This window comes from Trachypithecus francoisi, unplaced genomic scaffold (assembly GCF_009764315.1).
Source record: "Trachypithecus francoisi isolate TF-2019V2 unplaced genomic scaffold, Tfra_2.0 Lachesis_group2, whole genome shotgun sequence".
Taxonomy (NCBI): Eukaryota; Metazoa; Chordata; class Mammalia; order Primates; family Cercopithecidae; genus Trachypithecus; species Trachypithecus francoisi.
This window is the reverse complement of record NW_022681465.1, coordinates 112,869,768-112,893,495: the sequence shown is the minus strand read 5'-3', so window position 1 is coordinate 112,893,495 and position 23,728 is coordinate 112,869,768. Positions and strand designations below refer to the sequence as shown.

At 40.7% G+C, this 23,728-nt stretch overlaps 1 protein-coding gene and 2 pseudogenes across 4 annotated transcripts in view; 2 read left to right on the top strand and 1 right to left on the bottom strand.

The window, feature by feature from the left end:
* Window positions 1-23,728, top strand: part of FAM151B (family with sequence similarity 151 member B) — a 52,757-nt gene that overhangs the window by 4,066 nt on the left and 24,963 nt on the right. The window contains exons 2-4 of one of the 4 annotated variants that reach the window (XM_033180150.1): window positions 2,535-2,652; window positions 9,200-9,325; window positions 21,866-22,031. In XM_033180150.1, the coding sequence (XP_033036041.1) occupies window positions 2,580-2,652; window positions 9,200-9,325; window positions 21,866-22,031 (365 nt within the window). In that variant the 5' untranslated portion in view covers window positions 2,535-2,579. Of the gene's footprint in view, window positions 1-2,534; window positions 2,653-9,199; window positions 9,326-18,265; window positions 18,753-21,165; window positions 21,438-21,865; window positions 22,032-23,728 lie in introns of those variants that run through there. The other 3 variants (XM_033180151.1, XM_033180153.1, XM_033180152.1) reach the window with 3 other exon arrangements.
* Window positions 5,899-6,822, bottom strand: LOC117064648 (annotated as a pseudogene).
* Window positions 7,662-8,509, top strand: LOC117065381 (annotated as a pseudogene).

Below are 23,728 nucleotides of genomic sequence, written 5' to 3'. Positions count from 1 at the left end.
TTGACTGACATATTCCCCTCCCATCCAATTGCCCCAGCTGCATCCCTAGCCTCTGGTAACCACCACTCTACTTTCTACTCCTGTAAGCTCTACTTTTTGAAATTCCACATGTAAGACTATGCAGTGTTTTTCTTTCCATACCTGGCTTATTCATTTAGCATGCTGTCCTCCAGGTTTCTTCGTTTGTCACAGATGACAGAATTTTCTTCTTTTTTAAGGCTGAATAGTACTCCGTTGTGTATCTCTACCACATTTTCTTTATCCATGTACCCACTGATGGCTCTTAGCTTGTTTCCATATCTTGGTGGTCAGCAAACTTTTTCTGTAAAAAGCCAGATATAAAATTTTGGGCTTTGCAAGGCATACATTTCTGTTCCAACTAATCAACCCTGCTATGGTAACTGGAAAACAGCCACAGGTTGCACGGGAAAGGAGGTTGGGATAAATAGAGGAAGCACCGAGGTTTGGAGCAGCAACACTGTGATTCCATGTGATATTGTAGTGGTGGATACATGCCATTGTACAAGCATCCCTTGTTTTATTGTACTTCACTTTATTACACTTTGAAGATAATACTTTTTTTTCTTTTTTTTTTCTTTTTTACAAATTGAAGGTTTGTGGCAACCTTGTATTGAGCAAGTCTATTGGTGCCGTATTTTTCAATAGCATGTGTTCACTTTGTGTCTGTCACATTTTGGGAATTCTTGCAATATTTCAAATTTTAAAATTATTATATTTTAAAAATTATTATATTTATTATGGTGATCTGTGATCAGTGATCTTTAAATGCTACAATAATAATTGTTTTGGGGCACCACAGAGTCAAACTGAATCTGTAAATGTGGCGTGTGAGTCTTGCTGGCTTGGGCAGTGCATGCTGGCCGGCTTGGCGAGGATAAAAAATAAATACATAAATATGGTGTGTGTTCAGACTGCTTCGCCAGCCAGCCATATTCCTGTCTCTCTCCCTCTCCTAGGGTCTTACTATTTCCTGAGACACAACAGTATTGAAATTAGGCTGATTAATAACCATAGAATGGGCTCTAAGTGTTCACGTGAAAGGAAGAGTCACCTGTTTCTCACTTAAAATTGAAAGCTAGAGGGCTGGGCACAGTGGCTTATGCCTGTAATCCCAGCACTTTGGGAGGCTGAGGTCATCACATGAAGCCAGCAGTTCAAGACCAGCCTGGGCAACGTACCAAGACCTTGTCTCTACAAAAAATTTTAAAAATTAGCTGGCCGTGGTGGTATGCACCTGTAGTCCTAGCTACTTGGGATGCCGAGGCAGGAGGATCACTTGAGCCCATGAATTTCAGATTACAGTGAGCTATGATTGCACCACTACACTCCAGCCTGGGCAACAGAGTGAGACTTGTCTCTGAAAAAAAACAAAAACAAAATCAAAAGCTAGAAATGATTAAGCTTAGTGAGAAAAACATTTTGAAAGCTGAGAGAGGCCTCTTGTGCCAAACAGCTAAGTTGTCAATGCAAAGGAAAAGCTCTTGAAGAAAATTAGAAGTGCCACTCTATGGAAAACACAAATTATAAGAAAGCAAAACAGCCCTGTTGCTGATATGGAGAAAGTTTGAGTGGTCTGGATAGGTCAAACCAGCCACAACATTCCCGTAAGCCAAAGCCTAATCCAGAGTAAGACCCTAACTCTCTTCAATTCTGTGAAGACTGTGAGAAGTACAGAAGCTACAGAAGAAGAGCTGGAGATTCGCAGAGGTTGGTTCATGAGGTTTAAGGGGAAAAGCTGTTTCTACAACAAAAAATTTCAAGGTGAAGCAGCAGGTGCTGATAGGGAAGCTACAGCAAGTGATCCAGAAGATCTAGCTAAGATCATTAATGAAAGGAGCTATACTAACAGTAGATTTTCTTTCTTTCTTTCTTTCTTTTAAGACAGGGTCTCCTTCTGTAACACAGGCTGGAGTGCAGTGGCAAGATCATGGCTCATTGCAGCCTTGATCTCCTAAGGTCAATCGGTCCTCCCACCTCAGCCCCCCAAGTAGCTGGAACTATAGGCACACACCACTACCGCCTACTAATTTTTGTATTTTTTGTAGAGACAGGATTTCATCATGTTACCCCAGCTGGTCTCGAACTCCTGGGCTCAAGTGATCCTCCCACCTCAGCCTCCCAAAGTGCTGGGACTACAAGTGTGAGCCACTGTGCAGGGCCAACAATAGATTTTCAGTGTAAATAAAATAGCCTTCTATTGTAAGAAGATGCCATTAGAACTTTGATTGCCGGAGGGAAAAAGCCAATATTTGGCTTAAAAGCTTCAAAAGACAGGCTGACTTTCTTGTTAGGGCTAATGCAGCTGGTGACTTTAAGTGGAAGCCAGTGCTCATTTACTGTACTGAAAATCACAGGGTACTTAAGAATTATGCTACATCTACTTCTCTTCCTGTGCTCTAAAAATGTAACAACAAAGCCTGGATGACAGCACATCTGTTTATAGCATGATTTACAGAATATTTTAAGCCCACTGTGGAGACCCGCTGCTCAGGAAAAAAAAGATTTCTTTCAAGGTGTTACTGTTCATTGACGAGGCACCTGGTCACCCAAGAGCTCTGATGGAGATGTGCAAAGAGATTGATGTTGTTTTCCTGCATGCTTGCATCTATTCTGCAGCCCGTGGATCAAAGGGTAATCTTGATTTTCACATCTTATTATTTGAGAAATGTTTTGTAAATCAGTAGCTGCCATAGGTAGTGATTTCTCTGATGAATGTGGGCAAAGAATCATCATCCTAGATTCCATCAAGAAAATTAGTGATTAATGGGAGAAAGTAAATATATCAACATTAACAGGAGTTTGGAAGAAGTTGATTCCAACTCTCATGGGTGACTTTGAGGGAATCAAGACTTCAGTAGAGGATGTAACTGCAAATGTGATAGAAATAGCAAGAGAAGATGGGGCACAGTGGCTCACACCTGTAATCCCAGCACTTTGGGAGGCCGAGGCAGGTGGATCATGAGGTCAGGAAATGGAGACCATCCTGGCTAACGCAGTGAGACCCAGTCTCTACTAAAAATACAAAAAATTAGCCAGGCATGGTGGCAGGTGCCTGTAGTCCCAGCTACTCGGGAGGCTGAGGCAGGAGAATGGCGTGAACTCAGGAGGCGGAGCTTGCAGTGAGCTGAGATAGCACCACTGCACTCCAGCCTGGGCGAAAGAGCGAGACTGTGTCTCAAAAAAAAAAAAAAAAAAAAAAAAGAAATAACAAGAGAACTAGAATTAGAATGGAGCCTGAAGATGTGACTGTATTATTGCAATTTTATGATAAGACTTTAATGAACTAGGAGTTCCTTCTTATGTATGAGCGAAGACAGTAGTTTCTTGAGATGTAATCTACTTCTGGTGAAGATGCTGTGAACATTGTTGAAATGACCACAGATGATAAAGAATATTACATACATTTAGTTGTTAAAGCAGCAGCAGAGTCTGAGAGAATTGACTGTCATTTTGTAAGTTCTCCTGTGGGTAAAATACTATCAAACAGGACTGTGTGCTACAGAGAGATCTTTCATGAAAGGAAGAATCCACTGATGTCAATAGCTTCATTGTCTTATTTTAAGAAATTGTCACAGCCACCACAGCCTTCAGCAACCACCACCCTGATTGGTCAGTAGCCATCAACATTGAGGCAAGACCCTCCACCAGTCAAAAGATTACAGCTAGTGGAAGGCTCAGATGATTGTTACCACTTTTTAGCAATAAAGTGTTTTAAAATCAAGGTATGCACATTGTTTTTAGACATGATCCTATTGTACACCTAATAGGCTACAGTGTAACAGTGTAAACATAACTTTTATATGTACTGGGAAACTAAAAATTGTGTGACTTGCTTTATTGTGATACTCACTTTATTCCAGTGGCCCATAACTGAACCTGCTATCTCAGATGTACACCTAGACATCTGTCAAAACCTATAAAATGTATGACACCAAGAGTGAATTCTAATGTAAACTATGGACTTTAGTTAATAACAAAATGTCAGTATTGGCTCATCTATTCTAACAGACATACCACACTAATTTTTAAGATGTTAAAAATTGGAGATTTTTAAATAAAAGCAATTTTGTAATTACCAAAAAAACAAAAACTGGGGAAATTGAGGGAAGAGTGGGGATGATATGGGAACTTTGCTCTTTTTGCTAATTTTTTTTAAAATTTTTTTGAGATGGAATCTTGCTTTGTCACCCAGGCTGGAGTGCAGTGGCATGATCTCAGCTCACTGCAACCTCTGCCTCCTGGATTTGAGCTATTATCCTGTCTCAGCCTCCTGAGTAGCTGGGACTACAGACATGAGCCACCACACCCTGCTAATTTGTGTATTTCTAGTAGAGGAGGGGTTTTACCACATTAGCCAGGCTGGTCTTGAACTCCTGACCTCAGATAATCTACCCACCTCGACCTACCAAAGTGCTGGGATTACAGGCATGAGCTACCATGCCCAGCCTAATTTTTTTCTGTAAATGAAAACTGCTTAAAAGGCCAGGCACGGTGGCTCATGCCTGTAATCTCAGCACTTTGGAAGACTGAGGTTGGCTGACTGCTTGAGGCCAGGAGTTTGAGACCAGCCTGGCCAACATGGTGAAACACCATTTCTACTAAAAATACAAAAAGTAGCCAATGTGATGGCTCATGCATGCCGGTAATCCCAGCTGCTCGGAAGGCTGAAGCACAAGAATCACTTGAACGCAGGAGGCGGAGATTGCAGTGAGCTGAGATCATCCCCCTGCACTCCAGCCTGAGTGACAGAGCAAGACTGTCTCAAAATAAATAGATAAATAAATAAATAAATAAACTGCTCAAAAACTCAATCTTAAAAAAGTTGCAATTATTTTTGCCTTTATCTTGGCCCTGTTTTCAGAGTTCCAGCCTGTTTAAATAATAATACTAAGACCCTAGATCATAGGTAATTGGATCCTCTTTTAAGTTTTAAGATATATACAGTTGTGGCTTTAATACAGACTAACAATTTCACTTAGTAAAAGGGTAAGGAAAACTTTTTACTTTAAATGTTTTCAAATTATAGAGTCCTGGTACTTTATTATCACTTTGTAGGTTGCCTTTATAAAAATTCTGAATGCAGTATGTGTAGTTGAAAAGTGCTGTGGAAATATCCAATATGAACCATTAACCAACATTTAGGTTTTTCTGGTAACAGCATGCTTATCAGATCTCTAAATCATTTGGTGTATCTCAAAACCTTCCTTTTTTTTTTTTTGAGACGGAGTCTTGCTTTGTCGCCCAGGCTGGAGTGCAGTGGCCGGATCTCAGCTCACTGCAAGCTCCTCCTCCCGGGTTTACGCCATTCTCTTGCCTCAGCCTCCCGAGTAGCTGGGACTACAGGCGTCCGCCACCTGGCCCGGCTAGTTTTTTGTATTTTTTTAGTAGAGACGGGGTTTCACCGTGTTAGCCAGGATGGTGTCGATCTCCTGACCTCGTGATCCGCCCGTCTCGGCCTCCCAAAGTGCTGGGAAAGCCTTCATTTTTAACAGCCACATTAGTCATATATTCTATCATGCATATGTACTGATTTAATTATTTTCCTATTGTCGGATATTTGTTATAGCCAATCAATAATGTGCCATCTAAGATGGCTACCTTAATATTTAAAGAATGATGGCCATGTGTTGCCATCTTAGTATGAAAGGTCTATGACTCTATTATATATGCCAAATAGGGCCATGTGTTTTGAGTGGGAGACTGCTTTGGGGATAGTGAATCCTCCACCTAACGCTCCTTTTTTTTTAAAATTCTGCAGCCCAGTATTAGAAGTGATTGCTAAGTCCCTCGTATGTTAGTTAGAATTTGTCTTTATATGCCCCTCCATTCTCTGATCAAATTTTACTTTTTCTCAATATCTTATCAGCAGTTTCTGATAGGTTTTAGGTTTTTGGTTTTTTGAAGGGTTTTTAAAGAAGATGTTAGCTCACGTCTTTTATTAACTCATACACAATTACTTGTCTTCTGGTTTGTTGAAGCAGTAAGTCAGACAACATTTGCCACGATAATGTCTGTCAAAGTAGCTTGCCATAAACACTCCAGCACCATCTGAATGACACTCTCGACAAAGGTGACTAAGTTTGCCATTCTCATCTACCTTATAGTATTTCAGGACAGCCAGCTTCACCTTCTTTCTCTTGTGTTTATTATTCTTGGGAGTGGTGTAAGACTTCTTCCTTTTCTTAGCACCACCACAAAGTCTCAACCCAAGATAAAGAGTAGACTCCTTTTGAATGTTGTAGTCAGACAGAGTACGTCCATCTTCCAGTGGCTTGCCAGCAAGGACCCGGCTTTGTGGATCAGGAGGAATTCCTGGATTTTGGCCTTTACCTTTTCTATTGTGTCCGAGGGTTCAACCTTGAGGGTGGTGGTCTTCCCGGGAAGGGTTTTTACGAAATCTGTGTTTTGGTGGCAGCTCCACCACAGATGGCAGATGGGAAAAAGACAAAGAAAAAAAGAAGAAGCGGTTTCAGATTTTTAACTGTTGTTAGGCAGAGTTAACAAACGAGTAATTAACAGAGGAAAGAATCTCATGCTTGGGGACTTTGCAGCCACTTGCTAGGCTCTTAATATAATGTTCGAAGCATGAACAAGGATTAGGGAGGTAAAATTATGGACACCTTTTGTTCAGCATTTTCTTCCTGTATGTTATGATATAGTATGGAGTGGATCTGGGTTCAGATATTTTTGCTACCACTTATCTTAGTCTTTGTTAACTCACAAATTTTAATGCTTAATCAAGAGAAAATATGTTATACCAAAAAGTAGTTGAAGGATATGAGAATTAGGTATATTGCACATGCTAGATAAACTTATGAATCCTAATTCAAGAGATTACTTGCTCACTCATATAGATGTTGCTGAGAATAATCTGAAGGTAGATATGCAGTAAAATATCCAATTTAAATATTAAATTGTTAATACAAATGTAGAATGGGGCTTCGGGTAGAAAAAACAAGTGTGTAAAACTTAGAATTTTAAATATAGCTTTGGCTTTACCTCAGTTGTCCTTATATTTCTGGGACCAGGATTGTAGAGAACATCATATGTAATTTCCAGCTTTTAAATATATGCTTGAGTTTTAGTTTCTTCCTACATTCTTATGCTTCTGATGTTCAGACTATCCTATGTCTACTAATTATAATATATAACATGTTTATATTATATACTTGCCACATCATAATACTTGTTCTCTATTTTTAAAATCTTATATTTTTCCCAGTCTAACTACTTTGTTATTATCCCTCAATATCTTGTCTGTGCTTTGTTAAATTTTTTTTTCACCCCATAACTCAGCAATCCCTTTCCCGGTCATATACCCAAAGGAAATGAAATCACCACTTTGTAAAGATATCTGCACCCCCATGTCCATTGCAGCATTATTTACAGTAGCCAGGATATGGAAACAACAAGTGTTTGTTGATAGATGAGTGAATAAATAAACTGTGGTACACAGATAAAATGGAATATTATTCAGTCCTAAAGAAGAATGAGAATTTGCCATTTTCCACAACATGGATGACACCGGAGGACATTATGCTAAGTAAAATAAGCCAGACACGGAAAGAAAAATAGTGCATGATCTCACTTATATGTGGAATTTAAAAAAATCAAATATAACAGAAATAGATGACAAAACAATGGCTACAGGGAGGGGAGATGCAGAGGAAATGGGGAGATGTAGGTCAGAGGATACAGAACAGATATATAAGATGAGCAAATTGCCTCTTTTTCCGGCTGGAACTGTGGAAGGTGTAGAAGACAAGAAGGTTCCTGCTGTGCCAGAAACCCTTAAGAAAAAGCAAAGGAATTTCGCAGAGCTGAAGATCAAGTGCCTGAGAAAGATGTTTGACCAAAAGATGCTTCGAAAGGCAAGGAGGAAGCTTATCTATGAAAAAGCAAAGCACTGTCACAAGGAATATAGGCAGATACACAGAACCGAAATTCAAATGGCAAGGATGGCAAGAAAAGCTGGCAACTTCTATATACCTGCAGAACCCAAATTGGCGTTTGTCCTCAGGATCAGAGGTATCAATGGTGTGAGCCCAAAGGTCCAAAAGGTGTTGCAGCTTCTTCGCCTTCATGAAATCTTCATCGGAACCTTTGTGAAGCTCAACAGGCTTCAGTTAACATGCTGAGGATTGTAGAACCGTATATTGCTTGGGGGTACCCCAATCTGAAGTCAGTGATCTACAAGCATGGTTATGGCAAAATCAATAAGAAGTGAATTGCTTTAACAGATAACACTTTGGTTGCTCGATCTATTGGTAAATACGGCATCATCTACATGGAGGATCTGATTCATGAGATCTATACTGTTGGAAAATACTTCAGAGAAGCAAATAACTTCCTGTGGCCCTTCAAATTATCTTATCCATGAGGTGGAATGGAGAAAAAGACCATCCATTTTTTAATTTAATTTAATTTTATTTTATTTTTGAGACAGAGTCTCGCCCTGTCATCTAGGCTGGAGTGCAGTGGCGTGATCTCAGCTCACTACAACCTCCGCATCCCATGTTCAAGTGATTCTCATGCCTCAGCCTGTGGAGTAACTGGGATTACAAGCGTGTGCCACCACACCTGGCTAATTCTTTTTTGTGTTTTTGTTAGAGATGGGGTTTCACTATGTTGGCCATGCTGATCTCGAACTCCTGACCTCAAGTAATCTGCCTGCCTCAGCCTCCCAAAATTCTGGGATTACAGGTGTGAGCCACTGTGCCTAGCTGAGAGACCACCCATTTTGTAGAAGGGAGAGATGCTGGCAGCAGGGAGGACCAGATCAACAGGCTTATTAGAAGAATGGACTAAGATGTCTACCATGATTATTTTTCTAAGTTGGTTGGTTAATAAACAGTACCTGCTCTCAAATTTAAAAAAAAAAAAAAAAGATGAACAAGTCAAGATCTAATGTGTAACATGAGGACTCCAGGTAATAAAATTGTACTGTATATAAGGGATTCATGTTAAATGAGATTTTAGCTGTTCTTGCCACACACAGAGAAAATAGATATGTGAGATGATGGATATGTTAACTTGCTTCATTATAGTAACCTTTTTACTATCTATCTATATCACATAACAGCATATGTGTATCTTAAATATATACAACAAAATTAATTTAAAAAATTTTGTCCTATAAAAAACAATATTAATTTACATGTAAAAACTGTTATTTTAGGATCTTGGAGTGAAAATATACTGGAGTATTTTCTGAGAAATAGCCAGATTACAGCAGAAGATGGCGCTGAGATCACCTGGTATCATGCAGCTAACCACAAGGCACAAATGAATGAGGCACTGAAAAGTAAGTTAGTACAGTTACTTGTAATTTACTTTGGATAATAGATTAATTCAACTCTTTTTTTGATATCTAGGTATATTTTCAGATACTAGAGACAGGTGATCCAAGTGTAAGTTCCAGGCTGACATGAGTATTTTATTTTTTTTATTATTTAATTATTATGTATTCATTTCTAGAGATATAGTCTCACTCTGTTGCCCAGGCTGGAATACAAAGGTGTAATCACAGCTCATTGCAGGCTCAAACTCCTGGGCTCAGGCAATCTGTGAGCCACCACACCAGGCTGAACATTTTTATACAGTGTTTCATTTTGTTTACAAAATGGACAAATTACATAATGGAAGAATTTTCTTATTTTCCAGAAGCAATTTGCCTGTTATGTGTGATTCGAAACTCTCATATATTATTATATTTTCTTATATATCTAGTGATTTGAGTAAAACTTTTAAGATCAGGACCATGTATCTTACATATTTTTATGTCTTTCGTCATGTATTAATGAGAAACCCACTCAATATTTGTTCAGTGGATGGATGAAGCCATTGTATACCAATTTATAATGAATAAATAATTGGGTAATATTGATGCCTAAGCTAGAAATCAAGCCTTTAGTTTACTGATTCAACCTGTAATCATTGTATGTATATCCCTTCATTATACAGATGAACATTATAGCAGTGTTTCTCGGCCTTTTCCTATAAAGTGCTCATGTTGGCTGCAGCCACAAAGGAGAATGAAAGCATATCACCACAGGGCTGGGGCAGAGCTTGCAGTACCTGGTCCAACAGGAAATTACCTTGAAGTTCCATATTTTATTGTAAAAATGTATGCATTTTTGCATCCTAATCCATTATATATCTGAGCTGCTTTTATTGTCAAAACACTGTTTTAAGTTGTATTTTTCTCCTCAAAAGGAAGAACTTTGTCTTGTTTCATATTGAATCCTTAATGCCTAAAACAGTGCATAGCATATAATAACTACACAATGATTATTTACTAAATGAATTTTGGCAAAATTGATGCCTCAGGAAATGGTTGATTAATGATTGCCAGGAACTGTAAGGAGTCAATGCTAATGAGTACAGGGTTTCTTTTTTGGATGATGAAATTTTTCTAGAATTAGAGAGTGGTAATAGTTGCATAACCTTCTGAATACACTAAATAAAAACCACTAAAGGGTTCACTTTAAAAGGGTGAATTTTATAGTATGTAAATTATGTCTCAGTTTTTAAAAATGAAAAAATGATAGGAAGAAATAAAACCATTATTCACAGACAATATGATTGTATATATAGAAAACAAAAAAGGTTCTGTAGATAAATGATCATAATAAATAGGTGAACTTAGAAAATCTCAGGATGTGATCAGGGGCTGCTGGCTCATGCCTGTAATCCCAGCACTTTGAGAAGCCAAGGTGGATGGATCATTTGACCCCAGGAGTTCAAGATCAACCTAGGCAACATAGTGAGACCCTGTCTTTACAAAAAATAGAAAAATTAGCCAGGCATGGTGGCATGTACCTGTAGTCACAGCTACTCAAGAAGCTGAGGCAGGAGGGTCGATTGAGCCCATGAGGTAGAGGCGGCAGTGAGCTGTGATCGCGCCATTGCACTCCGGCCTAGGTGACAGAGTGAGACCTTGTCTCAAAAAAAAAAAAAAAAAAAAATCTCAGGATTCAAGGTCAAAATAGAAAATAAATTCTGTTTAACAACTGAAAATCCAGAAATACAACTTAAAAAAAATTATACAATTTGTATAATAATAGTATATACAAAGCCCTTTTGCCGTCATAGCCTGGGAATGGTGAAAAGTTACTTTGGTCTGCTGAACAGGAGTTGATGAAGCAAGGCAAAGTCTGGCCATGGTCACAAGCTGGAGCTCCTGTGGGTAAGGCAACATATGCCTTGATATATAGACTTCCTCCTCTGGCTGTCCCTGTTATATGAGACTATTAGAACCATGCAGTCTCCCGAGCAGAAGTGTGCCCTCACTTTTAAAAGTGAGCTGTGGATGGGAGAGTAGGGAGAGGGGCTGGGCAGCTTCTATATCTTCTCTGTCTCCATGCCAGGTCTCCCTCTCTTGTTAGGACTGTTAATATTAGTCTATCCAACTGCTTATTGATGTTTCCACTTAGAGATCTCTCATGCGTCTCAGATTTATGTTATATGAATTGAGATTCTTGACTATATTTACTAACCTGCACTTCCTATGATCTTTCCTGTCTCAGGAAATGGCACCACAATCTACTTAAATGTTTCAACCAGAAATCTAGGAGTCATTTGTTCGCTCCTTTCTTTTTCTTTCTTTCTTTTTTTTTTTTTTTGAGACGGAGTCTCCCTCTGTCGCCCAGGCTGGAGTGCAGTGGTGCGATCTCCGCTCACTGCAAGCTCCGCCTCCCGGGTTCACGCCATTCTCCTGCCTCAGCCTCCCGAGTAGCTGGGACTACAGGAGCCCGCCACCTCGCCCGGCTAATTTTTTTTTTTTTTTTGGTATTTTTTAGTAGAGATGGGGTTTCACCGTGTTAGCCAGGATGGTCTCGATCTCCTGACCTTGTGATCCGCCCGTCTCGGCCTCCCAAAGTGCTGGGATTACAGGTGTGAGCCACTGCGCCCGGCCTTCGCTCCTTTCTTTATTGCAGTATCTAATATATCATCCAGTCATTATGATTCTATTCCAAAATACATTTTGAATTAGTCCACATCTCTCCATCTTTCTTATCATTATCCTAGAAGCCACCAGGATTTCTTGCTCGTACTGCTGTAGTTTCCCATCTTTCATGTAGGAGATCTTAGGAACATACTTTACATGGGCCCAGAGACTCCTCAATTTGCCCATTTACCGATTTTTTTTCTATCTATTGGAAATAATGGAATTAGCAAACTATTACTTTTTTTTTTTTTTTGAGTCTCAATCTGTCGCCAGGCTGGAGTGCAGTGGCGCTCTCTAGGCTCACTGCAACCTCCGCCTCCCGGGTTCCAGCCATCGTCCTGCCTCAGCCTCTGAGTAGCTGGGACTACAGGCGTGTGCCACCACGCCCAGTTAATTTTTGTATTTTTAGTAGAGATGGGGTTTCACCATGTTGTCCAGGGTGGTCTCCATCTCCGGATCTCGTGATCTGCCCGCCTTGGCCTCCCAAAGTGCTGGGATTAGACTATTACTCTTAAATGAAAGATTCCAAGCTTTCGTGCCCCTTCATAACCACATTGATAAAGGAAACCTACAACCCCCTTCCCCAACTTCATCCTGGGAAAATAATAAAAGACTAGATCATCTACCTTTCTGCAAATTCACTTGCCCTATTGTCCTTGCAGAGGTTTGGCCATAGGATAAAAGAACAACTTCTCTGTATCTGCCCTGCCCCTGGCGAGATAAGCCACACAAACATCAGGACTCAGTACTATTCACATGATTGAAGAATTCCACCTTTGGCAGAGGGCTGGAAGCTGTTTGGATAGTACCTGGACATTGCTTAGAATTGCATTTGATAGAGAATAAAAGGAGTATAAAACTCTTTGATTGGTCTTGGTGTTTTGGTGTTTATTTTGTTTTTTTTTGTTGTTGTTTAATTTTTGTAGAGTCTGGTCTCAAACTCCTGGCTTCAAGCAATCCTCCTGCCTCAGCCTCCCAAAGTGCTGGGATTCCAGATGTGAGCACCACACCCAGCCATTTTGTTATTTTATGCTTTGCCTCACTGTAATTAAAAGAGCCTAAATATGGTGTAGCTTAGAGAAGAGAGACACAGCAAACATCTGCTGAGTTCTTACTGCATCACCAGTCACCTTTTCTTTCTTCCTATAAGAACTTTTTTTTTTTTTTTGAGACATCTCGCACTGTCGCCTGGGCTGGAGGGCAATGGCGCGATCTCAGTTTAGTGCAGCCTCTGCCTCACAGATTCACATAATTCTTCTGCTTCAGCCTCCCAAGTAGCTGGGATTACAGGCTCACACCACTATACCCAGCTAATTTTTTGTATTTTTAGTAGAGACGAGTTTTCACTGTGTTGGCCAGGCTGGTCTCGAACTCCTGACCTCGTGATCCTCCCGCCTCAGCCTCCCAAGGTGCTGGGATTACAGGCGTGAGCCACCACACCCAGGCAAGAACTTTGCTTTTATTAAGGTATCCATTTCTGCTCCATACAAGCGTATGGAAACTGATTTCATTTGTAGCTCCAGGGGTGGATTACCATAAGTTAATCGGCACTTGAGGTTTTTCTGATGATTCATATTGTCCCCATGGTGGGCAAGTGATCAAACTGGGCTCAATTAGACTCAAGTAAAGTAATTATAATTACCAAAGAAGTTTTATATCTTAAAATTGAAATATGTGAACATGAAAATATGTAGCCCCAGTGGTTATTGGTAGCTGTCTTAAAATCATGAGATGAAATTGCCTTACGATGAAGATACCACCAATGACAGTGAAGAAAAGAGACATGAATATCACGATAACGTCACTGAGCTGCTGATTGTACCACACTTAAAGCTCACCTGACCCCTGGACTTTTAGTTATTTGAGATGATAAATCTGCTAGCTTGAATCCAAATTTCTCTTTATTTGCAGCCAGAAGCATCCAATAGATTTATGAGTCCATCCTAATTGGATAGATTATGTTCCCTGCTTCCACACTTGTCCCTGTCCAGTTTATTTTCCACCCAGCATCCGAAGGGGTGTATTTAGACATAAATCAAGCTTCTTTTTTTTTTTTTTTTTTTCTTTATTGGTCCAAATGTTGTTCTGTTTAAAATCTTTAATATAATTGCTAGATGGAAACATGTTTGGTTCTATTGCTCCGGTTTCCAAGAGGAGAGATTTTTTTCCCTAAAGGCTTTGACCTCTTGCCTCACTGTTCATTTCTGTCACAGAGGTGGAGAGACTGTTTTGGTTTGTAGTTCTTGGCAGGGTGGAGCTAATCTATCAAATGCCCTAGGCCAAGCGAGGTGGCTCATGCCTGTAATCCCAGCACTTTGGGAGGCCCAGACCAACCTGGCCAACATGGTGAAACCCCATCTCTACTAAAAATACAAAAATTAGCTGGGCATGGTGGTGCACACCTATAGTCCCAGCTACTTGGGAGGCTGAGGCGGGAGAATCACTTGAACCCAGGAAGCAGAGGTTGCAGTGAGCCAAGATCACACCACTGCACTCCAGCCTGGGTGACAGAGCGAGACTCCGTCTCAAAAAAAAAAAAAAAAAGTGCTGGACAAGGGAGTGAGCTCTTCTCTTCCACAGGGAAATAGCCATCTGGATATTTGTATTTGTTACAACTTTGCTTCGAAGGGACTATTCCAAGATTTGGACTAGAGGGTTACTGTGGCAGTTAGCAGGTAGCAGGTGCAGGCTCATTTAGCTCTCAACTAAGCTGTGTCCTCTGACCTAGCTTTAGAGGTAATACAAGTATACTTTGATCCACGTCTGCTTGACTTGGCTATTTTATTTCTCAAGATCCATTTGGAGACCAGGTGTTGTGGCTCATGCCTGTAATCCCAGCACTTTGGCAGGCCGAGGCAGGCCTCAAACCAGGAGTTTGAGACCAGCCTGGGCAACATGGAGAAACCCTGTCTCTACTAAAAATACAAAAATTAGCTGGACATGGTGGTGCATGCCTGTAATCCCAGCTACTCGGGAGGCTGAGGCAGGAGAATCGTTTGAACCTGGGAGACAGAGGCTGCAGTGAGCTGAGACTGTGCCACTGCACTCCAGCCTGGCGACAGAGCGAGACTCTGTCTGGAAAAAAATTAAAAAATTAAAAAATCCATTTGGAGAAAGGGGTGCTATTTATTGGCACCTTCAAACCACCTCAATAACCTGAAGGCCCTGCATAGACTGGCCTGTGTCTCCAAGTCCGCCTTCACAGTGTTTTCACATTCCTAGAAATTCCCACACTGGCCTCGCAGCAGTGCCTCACGTGGCTGCGCTCCCTCCTTCTTGGGCTGTCATACACATTCTTTCCTGGAAAGCTCTTTTCGCCACACTCTGCCTTGCTAACTCCTTAGGCTGATCCTTTAGTATCGGCTGAATTGTCACTTCCTCAAAAAGACTTTTCCTGACTCCAGAATCAAAATTCAAGAAGCACCTTCCTATGTGGCCTTTTGTGACTGGCTTCTTTCAATTAGTATGCTTTCAAAGTTCAGCTATTTTCTAGTGTGTATCAGTTCTTTATTCATTTTTATGGCTGAATCATTTTTGTGTGTGTGGATATACCACATTTTGTTGATCCACTCATCAATTGATAGACATTGGTTGTTTCCCTTTTTGGCTACTATGATTACTGCTGCTGTAAACATTTCACATACAGGTGTTTTTGTGGACATGTGTTTTCAGTTCTCTTGCTTATATGTCTAGGAGTAGAATTGCTGGATCATATGGCAACTATATGTTTAACTTTTTAAAGAACTGCCAAACTCTTCCAAAGTGCCTGCTTGCTCCTTTTTATATTCCTCCCAGCAGTGTGGATAAGGGTTCTAGTTTCTCCACGTCTTTGCCAGCACTTGTTATTGTACATTTTTAAAAAAATTATAGCCAGCTCTGTGTATGTGAGTTGGTGTCCCATTGTGGTGTAGATTTACATCCCCTAAAGACTAATGCTGGTGAGCATCTCTTTGTGTGCTTTTTGGAAATTGGCTCATATTTGCAGCTGAGTAGCTTTCTTTTTTTTTTTTTTTTGAGGCGGAGTCTCGCTCTGTCGCCCGGACTGGAGTGCAGTGGCCGGATCTCAGCTCACTGCAAGCTCCGCCTCCTGGGTTTACGCCATTCTCCTGCCTCAGCCTCCCGAGTAGCTGGGACTACAGGCGCCCGCCACCTCGCCCGGCTAGTTTTTGTATTTTTAGTAGAGACGGGGTTTCACCGTGTTAGCCAGGATGGTCTCGATCTCCTGACCTCGTGATCCGCCCGTCTCGGCCTCCCAAAGTGCTGGGATTACAGGCTTGAGCCACCGCGCCCGGCCGCAGCTGAGTAGCTTTCTTAGCCTGTTCCCTGCCTGTAGAAATTTGGGAGCCCACAGACCTCTTTTCGTTTTGAACTGTCTCTGTCCTTTTGTGTCCAAGTAGATATATCTTCCTTAAAAATATAGTGGGCGTTTAATATATTAAATTTAATCAGAAGCCACACCCCCAAGTCTCTTTGAGGTAGACCTCTCTCTACTTTGGTATGCAAGTTAAGGTACTGTGGGTAACACCCTTAAGATTCCAGAAGATTCCATATCTAGCTATGTGACTACATGAGGCACCTTCTTTCCGAGGGCTTAATAAAGGGTCATATGGTTGTACCCTTGGCTTAATATTGACACTGAGGCCGTATTTTAATGGTGGTGCTATGGTTTGAATGTTTGTTCCATCCAAAACTCATGTTGAAATTTTTTGTTTTTTTTAGAGATAACGTCTCACTCTGTCACCCAGGCTGTAGTGCAGTGACGCAATCACAGCTCACTACAGCCTTGACCTCTTAGGCTTAAGCAATTCTCCCTCCTCAGCCTTCCACGTAGCTGGGACTACAGGCCTGTGCCACCAGCATGCCTGGCTAATTTCTTTTTTTTTTAGTAGAGATGAGGTCTCACTATGTTGCCTAGGCTGGTCTTGAACTGGCTATTTTTTTTTTTTTCAGTAGAGATGAGGTCTCACTACGTTGCCCAGGCTGATCTTGAACTCCTATGCTCAAGTGATCCTCCCGCCTCTGCCTCCCAAAGTGCTGGGATTACAGGAGTGAGCCACCACTCTGGCTTCATGTTGAAATTTAATTGGCAGTGTAACACTACTGGGAGGTGATTAGGCCATGAGGGGTTCACCTTCATGGTTGGGTTTAATGCCATAATAAAAGGACTTTGGAAAGTGGGTCTTCTCTGCCTCTGCCTTCCACCAGGTGAAAATGCAGTGAGAAGGCCCTCTTTAAGTATCAGCACTTTGATATTGGATTTCCCAGTCTCCAGAATGGTGAGCCAATAAATGTCTGTTTATTATAAATTACCCAGTCTGTTATTCTGTCATCACAGTGTAACACAGACTAAGACAGGCAACACCCTAGATTTAACTTTTGGCCCAAGACTATCTCTTACTTTGAGAATCTCTTGCCAGCTGGAGAGGACAGGAATAAGAAACAGTTTTATTTTTGAATTCAGGAAGTCCTGAGTTGGAAATATTTTCTCTATATGCTGCTGAAAATCTGAAACGTTAATTATGTAGCTTAGCTCTTTCTTCTCATTGTTTATCGTAAGTGATTAAAAGAAGCCAGTTGCCACTTTTCACCATTTCCCCTGGAAACCTCGTCAGCCAAATACACAGATTTACTGGGTATCCTCTCCATCTTCCACCAGTTGCTGCAGTGACAGTGTTGCCAGAAGTTTTACCACTATGGAAAACAATAAAATGAGCTTATTGTTCTCAAGCTTCCAATAAGAATTTCTGCACTGCTCTTCCAACTTCCATGAACAGTTCCCTCCTTGCCTTTCTTAGCTTCCACCAGGTCACAAAGCCAGTGCCACATGTTTCAGGTTTTTGATATGGCAACACTCCACTTCCAGGTACCTGTTGCTTTTTATCTATTGCTGTGTAATAGAATACCCAAAAATGAGTGACTTAAAATAGCAGTAGTATATTTTTTCCTTATGATTTTGTGGGTCAGCTGTGTGGTTCTTCTGTTGCATGTAGTACGGGCTGAGGACGTTCATATAGCTGCATTCATCTGGGAGCTCAGCTGGGCCTGGAAATTCTAAAATGACCTCTCTCTTATGTCAGTGGCCTTAATGCTCTGTCAGATAGGAAGTCTTAGTTCTCCATGTGGCTTCTCTCTCTCTACGTGGTCTATCAGTCTTCAGTAATCTTGCCTAAATGTCTTTACATGGTGGCTGGATTTCAAGAGTAAGAAAGCTGAAGGTGCCAGCTGTTTTAAAGGCTAGGCCTAGAACTGACAGTTTTATTTCCACTACCTTCTGTTGATCAAAGCAGGTCACAAGTGGTGCGGATCACAATCCCAAAAGACACAATCCCAAATGCCATATCCCAAGTGTTGAAATACTAAAAGATCAAAATCCATAGTCTAAAATCCCTAATGTCTAATTGAGTGCCCAAACTATAATGATATATTTAAAATTAGGTGCAATCAAGGCTTCTAAGAGTGAATTTCAAGTTGTTACCAGTAAAGTTTGTCTGTTTCATTCAGCCTGATGCCTTTGACAGAGAACTCAGATGAGTGGATTGGCCATGTGAGATGGCAGTGACAAAAACTTCAGTTTAAAATGCCTTATGGATCTGCATTGGCATTCATTCCAGCTGATGAAATTCCAGGAGTTTTTAGTAAATTAAAGCTGCATTTGCATGAAGAAGCCAGAGAAATTACTGACTGGTTTGAAGATAATGACATGCATGGTCGGATAAGAAGACACACCATGAGGTTGCTGTTTGACCATCAGTATTGTTTCCACCAAATTTGTGTTATGCATGTAAGTGCATGTGAAATGGATTTCCACGTACCCAAAACAGCATAGAAACATGGCACAGAAGATGGGAAAATTTAATAGGGAATACTCATGCAGGTGCATATCAAATCATAGAAGAAGTTCAGAAAAAACCATGCCACATAGAAAATAAATCTGTATGTATTCTCCAAGGAGACTCATGCCCTAGAAGAAAAAATGTGGCTGGATCCCACTACTGGGTATATACCCAAAGGATTATAAATTACTCTACTACAAGACACATGCACACGTATGTTTATTGCGGCACTATTCACAATAGCAAAGACTTGGAATCAACCCAAATGTCCATCTGTGACAGACTGATTAAGAAAATGTGGCACATATACACCATGGAATACTATGCAGCCATCAAAAAGGATGAGTTTGCGTCCTTTGTAGGGACATGGATGCAGCTGGAAACCATCATTCTTAGCAACTATCACAAGAACAGAAAACCAAACACCGCATGTTCTCACTCATAGGTGGGAACTGAACAATGAGATCACTTGGACTCGGGAAGGGGAACATCACACACTGGGCCTATCAGGGGAGGGGGGAGGAGGGAGGGATGCATTGGGGAGTTATACATGATATAAACGTTATGCACATGGACCCTAGAACTTAAAGTATAATAAAAATAAATAAATAATAAATAAATAAATAAAGTTCCTAAAAAAAAAAAAAAAAAAAAAAAAAAAATGTGGCTGGTTGTGGTGGCTCTCACCTGTAATCCTAGCACTTTGAGAGGCCGAGGTGAGAGAATCATTTGAGTCCAGGAGTTTTTTGAGACCAGCCTGGGCAACACAGTGAGACCTCATCTCTACTAAAAATTTAAAAAAATTAATAGGGTGTGGTGGTGCATGCCTGTAGTCCTGGCTACTCAGGTGGCTGAGGCAGGAGGATCCCTGGAGTCCAGGAGTTTGAGGTTGCAACAGAGCGAGACTGTGTCTCAAAAAAAAAAAAAAGAAGAAGAAGAAAAAAGAAAAGAAAGAAGAAAGCAACTATTCATTGCAGTGCAAGTTGGCCACCTCTTATGGAGTACACTTGTGCGATTACCTATCATCTATCCCACTTTTTTCATGTGTCAAAGTTTCTTTTTCGTTTTTGTCCACTAGTATTTATCTTTTTAAAAAAATTTTTTTTTGAGATGGGAGTCTTGCTCTGTTGGCCAGGCTAGAGTACAGTGGCGTGATCTCACCTCACTGCAACCTCCACCTCCTGGGTTCAAGTGATTCTCCTGCCTCAGCCTCCCGAGTAGCTGGGATTATAGGTGCACACCATCACGCCTGGCTAAATTTTGAGTTTTTAGTAGATACGGGGTTTCTCCATGTTGGCCAGGTTGGTCTTGAACTCCTGGGCTCAAGTAATCTTGCTTTGGCCTCCTCAAGTGCTGGGATTACAGGCATGAGCCACTGTGCCCATTCTGTTCATTTTTAAAAGGGCATTTATTTGAGAAACCCATGAAAACATGGCAGAACACTTCAGAGGTCACTTTACACAATAACATAGGCAAAAATAACACACATTTTTGCAAGCATAAACATCCAGGTATATTAATCAGTTGCAGAGATATGACAGTTATGAGCAAATGAACTGTAGTCATAAAGAAATAGCTTAAATAACTGCAGTCATCTGAAATAACTTGATGAATAACCTAAGTCTCTTGACAACATCAGTCAAAAACTGTGATGGGTTGCCATCACACATGTAGTCACCCAAGGAACTGTGATCTTCAGAAATTTTATCTTTCACAAATGCAGATGTACAAACGGATATCTCTTCATTTATTGTGAAAGCTTCAACATTTTTATCAATAAGCACAATGGTTACACACAAAGTCAATGTTGTGAAAACACACCTCTGTGGAGTCAAATTTGAGAAAAAATGCATAAAACAAATGAGAACACTCTAAAAGTCTTTCTACAATTTATACCTCCAATACTGAAAACAACGCAAAGATGAAATATGTAGCATAGTGAATTATAAAAAATAATGTTGACAATTTAAAATAGTGGAAATAGCCAAGCATGGTGGCTCACGCCTATAATCCTAGCACTTTGGGAGGCCAAGGAAGGCAGATCACCAAGTGAGACCCTGTCTCTACAACAGATATTTTTTTAAAAAATCAGCTGGGCATAGTGGCACACACCTGTAGTCCTAGCTACTCAGGAGGCTGAGGCAGGAGGATAGCCTGAGCTCAGGAGGTCAAAGCTTCAGTGAAGTACGATGCTGCTACTGTATCAGCCTGGATGACAGGGTAAGACCCTGTCTCTAAAAAAAAAAAAAAAAAAGAAAAGGAAACTTAAAAAAATGTAAGTAAATGTATTTTAAAGAGTTTTTAAAATTATTTTTTCCAATATTTTCTGGATTTTGATCTTTCGGGATTGTGATTTTGGAGATTTTAGACTTTAGGGATTTTGATTTTCTGGGATTTCAAAATTCAAGATTATGTTATTTTGGGAATTATGGCCCCAACCCACCACGAGACCAGCCCAGCTGAAGAGGCAGGGAAGAGGAAGTTGATGGGGAGAGCGGTATGCATATACTGGAGGAGTTGTTGGCAGCCATCTTGGAGGCAGTCTGTCACAGCCGGCTGAACATACTTATACCGTGTCTGCTGAAGCTCATTACCTGCTCAAAGGATGTCTGCCTTTAAGCAGTAACTAAACTGTAAGTCAAAGAAGTGAATTTTTAATGTGGACTTTCAAACATGAGCAATGAATATCCATAATTTCTAATTTGAGGACTGAGGAGATAAAAGTACAATTTTTATTCCCAGAAAACTTCAGCACTTATTAAGCCTTCCATTATGTATGCACTTTGCTAGGTATTAGAAAGAAATTCAAAAGTATGTCAACAGCTTAAGATCTGTGTGACTTAGGGAAAGTCATTTAACTTCTTGGCATCTGTTTGCTAATCTAAAAAATAAGGACCACGGGTTCGGGCCTTGTATACTGCCTGGCATGGGATCATTGCTCACTGAGTGTTACTTTTCTTTCCTTTTTTTTATCTTCCTCAAAAGGATACTGAACATGGCGGCTCCTGTAGTTCTGTGCCCTGTTTTCTTAGCATTAACTGAAGTTCTTTTATTTGGACAGGTACTGCTCACATGATAGAGGCTGATGTCCTTCTTCCAAGTGATGGATCAGAACACAGCCAGCCAATTATGGCCCATCCCCCTGAAACAAACAGTGATAATACTCTACAGGAGTGGCTGACTGAAGTTACAAAAAGCAATAAAGGCATCAAGCTGGATTTCAAAAGGTATTTGTATAAACATGTTCAATTTTCTGGGAAAAAATGAATAGCTGTACCTGATTACCTATTTTTTTTTTATGTTATCCAAACTGAAAATGGGATTGTAGACTCTATTTCAGGACTGAACCTAAATGACCCTAAGACCCACTGAGTTATTTACTAAAATTGCTTTTTGGAGACCCTTAAAGGCTAAAGTTAGATTAATTTTTATAAAGGAATTTATCATAAGTGACCATTGTGACAACAGAAAGGTAAGTTAAAAATGTTACGTTTGTGGCCGGGCGCGGTGGCTCAAGCCTGTAATCCCAGCACTTTGGGAGGCCGAGATGGGCGGATCACAAGGTCAGGAGATTGAGACCATCCTGGCTAACACAGTGAAACCTCATCTTTACTAAAAACACAAAAAATTAGCCGGGTGTGGTGGCGGGCACCTGTAGTGCCAGCTACTTGGGAGGCTGAGGCAGGAGAATGGCCTAAACCCAGGAGGCGGAGCTTGCAGTGAGCTGAGATCCGGCCACTGCACTCCAGCCTGGGCGACAGAGTGAGACTCCGTCTCAAAAAAAAAACAAAAAACAAACAAACAAACAAACAAACAAAAATGTTACGTTTGTTAGAAAGTAATCCAGGAGAGAGAGAGCTGGGAGAAATTCATTGAGCTAGTTAATGCATACCCTATTTGATTTATATTATTATATTTGTAAAGGGAATTATTTAGAATTCTCCAATAACCAAAGTGTTCCTTAAAAATAATACTTGGAGGCAGCCGGGCGCGGTAGCCTAAGCCTGTAATTCCAGCACTTTGGGAGACTGAGGTAGGCGGATCACCTGAGGTCAGGAGTTCGAGACCAGCCTGACCAAAATGGTGAAACCCCACCTCTACTAAAAATACAAAAATTAGCCAGGCATGGTGGTGGGCGCCTGTAATCACAGCTACTGGGGAGACTGAGGCAGGAGAATTGCTTGAACTTGGGAGGCAGAGATTGCAGTGAGCCGAGGTTAGGCCATTGAATTCCAGCCTGGGCGACAAGAGCAAAACTCCCTCTCAAATGATAATAATAGTAGTAATAATAATAATAATATTTGGAGGCATTAATACTGAAGAGCAAGAGTAAGTTGTCGTTTTCTTCACTGTGGCCATCACAGGAAATTTTGCTTTTGTAGTATTTTGGCAGTGTAAAAATGATAAAGAAAGCCAGAAATATACAGCAACACTTCAGAAGCACACTGTAAAGCTTATGAAGGCAGCTGCTATTGAAATCTAGGATTGGCAGTAAGCCTACTTCATCTCTGAGTAATATTTTTAAATAGAATTATCTCAAGAAATTAATAAGGACTTGGAATCTTGTAGGATTCTTAAGATGACTCTAACCATTTGTTATGGGGCAAAATATACCAATAAACCTTATTATACTGTTGGTGAATGAATAGATATATAAAATCTTGATATACAGGAATTTGGATTGACAAGGTCTTGTGAATTAAAGAACTATCTTAAGGTCATAAACTTTTTTTTTGGCTGGGTGCGGTGACTCATGCCTGTAATCCCAGCACTTTGGGAGGCCAAGGCGGGTGGATCCCCTGAGGTTAGGAGTTTGAGACCAGCCTGGTCAACATGGTGAAGCTCCATCTCTACTAAAAACACAGAAAATTAGCCAGGCATGGTGGCGTGCACCTGTAATTCTGCTACTCAGGAGGCTGAGGCA